The 4,827-nt window shown below is 39.2% G+C and overlaps 1 protein-coding gene across 1 annotated transcript; it reads left to right on the plus strand.

Annotated features, from left to right (window-relative positions):
* The first annotated feature begins 1,347 nt into the window (after positions 1 to 1,347).
* Positions 1,348 to 4,128, plus strand: LOC116378879 (E3 ubiquitin-protein ligase NEURL3-like). The gene is made up of 4 exons (XM_031840784.1): positions 1,348 to 1,492; positions 2,510 to 3,022; positions 3,155 to 3,316; positions 3,441 to 4,128. The coding sequence occupies exons 1-4, from the start codon at positions 1,462 to 1,464 to the stop codon at positions 3,611 to 3,613; spliced, it is 879 nt and encodes a 292-aa protein (XP_031696644.1). The 5' UTR covers positions 1,348 to 1,461; the 3' UTR covers positions 3,614 to 4,128.
* Positions 4,129 to 4,827: the final 699 nt, after the last annotated feature.

The raw sequence follows: 4,827 nt of genomic DNA on the forward strand, positions 1-4,827 counted from the left end.
TAGCATTACATATGAAGTAGGTGAGGTTTGATTGGGCTCAATTACAGATTATTTTCTACAAAATAATGTTGTGATTCTTTTGTTATGCTTTGTTTGAACTCTATTGGCCAATTTAGTCAAATACATTTTAATAATATATGACTTACTGTTATGCTTTATGAATTGGGGTGGGCACATTCATGAGTTCTTGTTAGTTCTCACAGTAACCTTTGACATATTTTAACTACAGGATGAATAGAGAATATTATTTTCTTATATGACAAGAGTAGAAATGTATGCATAGAATCAAACACTTCAGGGCATTATCTTCCCAACACAGGCATCTGAAAACATGTGTCACATATTTCTGTGGGCTTATTATATCTGACGAACGTTAAACAATGGCCACATCTGATAATATATTTCAGGCCTGCAGTCACTGTCAGGTGACGGGATGTTGAGGTATAGTAAGAGGAGAGCTAGTAAATTTCCAAGAGGGATGACATTACCGGGGAGTCCCAGTCATGGCCTCATCCTGACACGTGGTCGCGACTGCTAACCAATGAGCACGAAAGAAATAACAGGGCGTGTTTTCCTGTAGAGGGCGACAAAGCTGTGCACCCTCTGGTGAATGATTCACCAGCAACAACCAAGAACATGTGAAAGTACGGAGCTTTGCATGATGTCATCACTTAACCTCGTAACGTGTCTCGCCAAATCCACTGAGTCAGTCACGGAAATGGTATCCACAATCTTGGTGGTATTTTCCATGATACTTTGAAAAAGGGGACTTTTCCAGTGTTTCTTAGGAGTTCATATTGCATTATGTTTCCTGCTGTGTGGCTCTGATAAAATGGCAGTGTCGAGCTCAGGACATTCAAATATTAGATTCATATGAATATGAACTAATAGTCATCAATATAATATAAGATCCATACCATTTTGAGTAAACACAGGCAAGTACAGGAAACTGCAACATGAGAGTTAAATACACTTTAAAAGGTTTCATACAGGCAGCGACAACAGATTATCTGCAACATCAAAAACAGGCAACGCCACATTAATAAAAGTATACTCTGGGTTGTGAGAACAAATCTGCAAGTTGTGCATTTATTACACATAAACTACTGCTCTACATGGGAGCAAAACATCACAGAGTTCAGGACGTCACGTTGTGATTTTATGTTTGTATTGCTGCACTAAAGGACACTGATTCAAACAGAAACTTAACTAAATGATTTGTTGTGCCATGCCCGACCTTGCTAGCAGCAGGTAAATTTCCAAACTATGGTTCCTCCCTGACTCCTCCTCCTTTCACTTTCCATGTGATGCAGGGGGATGTTTGTGTTTTGAAGACTCACGTGCACAGCGTTTTAAAAGCAGCCAACTCTCCAACTACATGACAATTACACGAAGATACAGACGAGAGCACATCTTCTATCAAAACCTTCAAACCTTCAAAGTACCTTCTGCCTCTTCAAGATGGTGAAAGAGAGTGACAACGGGAACTCTGGTGAGATATCTCTTCTTTGGTCTTTACAGTGACTTCGTATGCAATTTACAATACTGCTTTAAATGTCAACAAGACTCTCTGTTATTAACACACTTTGTCAAGTTACATTTAAGAAGTCAGAATGAATATAGTCAGTTTTATATTACTACTAACTTAATACTAATAATTAAAGTATGTAAATAGTAATTCATTCACAATTTTTCATATTAGTGACACAAATGTTGGTGAAAGGGATTATTTTATAGCTCTTATCAATATTTTTTTAATAAAAAAAGTACATGACTTTAGTATGAAAAGAGTTGTTAGTTCAGTTTTTATGCATATGTGCATCATGAAAACATCCCTACTTTCCTATTTTTTCAAAAGGCTACTGAAAGTCTCGTCCATTCAAGTTATTGTTACTGTTAAGAATCGGATTAGGTGAGATCCAAAACAGGAGCGCGTTGATAAGTGATGTAAAACAGATAATGAGCAAACGAGGAAGAAGACTTAAAAAAGCCACACGTGGGAATTCAGGATTTATATCCTGTGCTGTAAAGTGTGAAATGAAGGAGATGACTAGAAACGACATGTTTTACTGGAAATGCTCAGCTTGTCACCAGTGAGTGAAAGGCTTCACATACACTACATAGTTGCTTAACGCTACCCATGCATTAGTCATATCTGCTAGATGTGTTCCTGGCTAGTTATCATTTACTGCAACTCGTCCTCTATAAAATAAACTGAAGTTATGATTGGATACAGTGTTCACTTCCAAGTATTCATCTTTATATGAAATGCCCATCTTTCTCTGAAGTGAAAGCTTGTGTGTGTTACTTTCATAATTGCATAAGTAGTTGTAAAATGTCATTCAGAATCAACTTTATCACTCTATTACCATGAATGATTAACTAACAATCTGTTAGATGCTGTGATTACAGTGCAGATGTAATCTACATGATTAGAAATAATCAAACAACAATAAGTGAACCTGGGTCGCACATCAAGATTCTTAACCGTGTTGTTGCTCCTTTGCAGTTGTTGGGTCAGAGACGTCCCGCAGATGTGGCCAGTCCTGCCTCGGTCCTTTGACCTTCCACCCTCTGGCTGTGGGAGACATGGTCACTCTGAGCAATGGGTGTCGACGCGCAGAGAGGACGAGGAACACGTTCAAGAACGGCCTGGTGTTCAGCAGCCGCCCGGTAAAGATCCAGGAGAAGATTCGTCTGAGGGTTGAGAAAGATTTGTTCAACTGGCAAGGAGCTATGCGTGTGGGCTTCACCAACGTGCCGCCCTCGGACAGATCTCTGCCTCTGCCCATCATGGCCATCCCCAACCTCACTGACACCCAAGGGCACTGGGCTGCCCCAGTGCCTGAATCCCACTGCCAAGCAGGTTCAGAGCTGGAGTTCTGGCTCTCTGGTAAAGGCTCCGTATACGTCACAAGCCACAACATCATGCGGCACAAGCTACTGACAGGAGTGAATCTCAGCAAGCCGCTATGGGCCATGATAGACATCTATGGACAGACATGCGCCATTTCCCTCCTAGGTATGTTTATTACTACAAGGGTGTACGTTTGCTGTGCAGCCTCTTTTTATTGTTCTTACTTGTTTCACATGCACTGACAAGGCCAGGTTAATGTTTCCTTGTTACTAAAATATTTGATACTCTTTGCTGCAGGCTCAAAGAAAAGGGAGCTGTTTCACACCAGACGGTCCTGTCCTGCACCTGAACACCTCACCTCACCTGATGCAGATAGCCTCAACAGTTTGATTCCTGTCTCAAGCCTCCATGGAAACAGTGATGAAAGCATCTCCTGTCTTGACATGAAAGTCCCATCAGGTAAGAAAGAGTCCTTCCAACCAAATGCAACCAGATTTCAGTGATTTCAGTGCATATTTGTAACCAGGTAGAACCTATCCCTGATGACAATCTTGTAATTGTGATTCCTTTGATTTGATTGCAGATGGAGGCAACGTAATGGACTGTGTGGTGTGCATGGAAAAACAGGCCAGAATCACTTTGTCTTGCGGCCACCAGTGTTTATGTAACCGGTGCGCTTTTAGAGTCTTCCAAACGTTTGGCACATGCCCGCTGTGCCGATACAAGATCAGCGCTTCATCAGTGGGGGGCGTGTGAGGTTTGTCTCTGGGCTGTTCTAAGCTCCAAGACAACAGGAAACACCAAATACAAGCTACTGAGTGACTGTGACAAAGAAAACACTTTGAGTAGCACCTACTTAATGTTGCCTGGTAGCTGCATCAATCGAATCCCAGCCAGGAACCTTTGTCACATGTCATTGAACTCCCTCAAATGTTGTACAGCATATGTGTAAGATAAGATGTACTGAGATGTTGAGGTGAATACATGAGCTCATCGTGTGAAAGAATGTAGGAAACTTTGATGCTTTACTACATTTTTTATTGTGATTGTTAAATATGGATAGAATCAAGCATGTAACCTTTTGATGAAGCCAATCAATGACAAATACTTTTTTGCACTCATTTCAGCACAAAGTGTAATGTCATTTACAGTCACTGCACAGTGTATTTTGCCTCCTTGATGTTGTAAATATTGAATGAATCTCTAATTTTGTAAAAAGAAAAGTAATAATTTATATTTTTATATTATTTAATTGTCAAAATATGACAATATCAATAAAACGTTTTATATTCATAACAAAATTGTCTTTTATATTCTTATTATCAAACCTACAATGTGTGTGTGATACAAATTTGTAAATGTTCTTTGTCTATTAACTTATTAAATTGATATAACTGTTAGTTATCCAATGAGATTTTCATTTAGGAGAAAATTTGATAAAAGAAGTTGACCTTGAGTTTTGTCAACAATGAACCGTCGAGCTCAAAATAACAGCATGTTGTCCGATAAGGGCACATTATTCATGTTGCAAAGAATGATTGTAATTTCAAAAAGGAACACAATACTAGCGCATGACAGAAATCCCGAGTCTCTCCAAACCACGTGCACATTACAGACCACTGTTGAACTACAGTCACTAATCATTGCTCAGGTTGCAACAGGAGCCTTAAAATAATAGTTGCTGTCTCCAGACTTACGAATACACTGTTTACATTTAGAATTATTCTTATTTGCATCAATGATGTAGCATATCTTCAATAGGTTCCTGAAATGTGAAAGTGCAACAAGCTGTCAAGTTTCGTTATTACTTGATGTAGCCGTAAAAATCTAAATAAACTTTATCATTGCAGCAAAGCAAATGATTAACAAAGCCGGTTGAAAATAAAACAAATTACAGGTGAGGTGTTTGAGTTCGACCTTAAGGATCAAATGTGACTGATACTGTCATAATCAAATGTTTTTCCTCTGTT

This window comes from Anarrhichthys ocellatus, unplaced genomic scaffold (genome assembly GCF_004355925.1).
Source record: "Anarrhichthys ocellatus isolate YVR2014 unplaced genomic scaffold, GSC_Weel_1.0 scaffold3299, whole genome shotgun sequence".
NCBI lineage: Eukaryota > Metazoa > Chordata > Actinopteri > Perciformes > Anarhichadidae > Anarrhichthys > Anarrhichthys ocellatus.

Excerpts from the sequence above, each read along its gene's own strand:
- LOC116378879 (XM_031840784.1), top strand. The coding sequence starts at position 1,462 with ATGGTGAAAGAGAGTGACAACGGGAACTCTG. Across the intron at positions 3,023-3,154 it reads ATGCGCCATTTCCCTCCTAG|GCTCAAAGAAAAGGGAGCTG; the intron begins GTATGTTTATTA and ends TCTTTGCTGCAG. Across the intron at positions 3,317-3,440 it reads TGACATGAAAGTCCCATCAG|ATGGAGGCAACGTAATGGAC; the intron begins GTAAGAAAGAGT and ends ATTTGATTGCAG.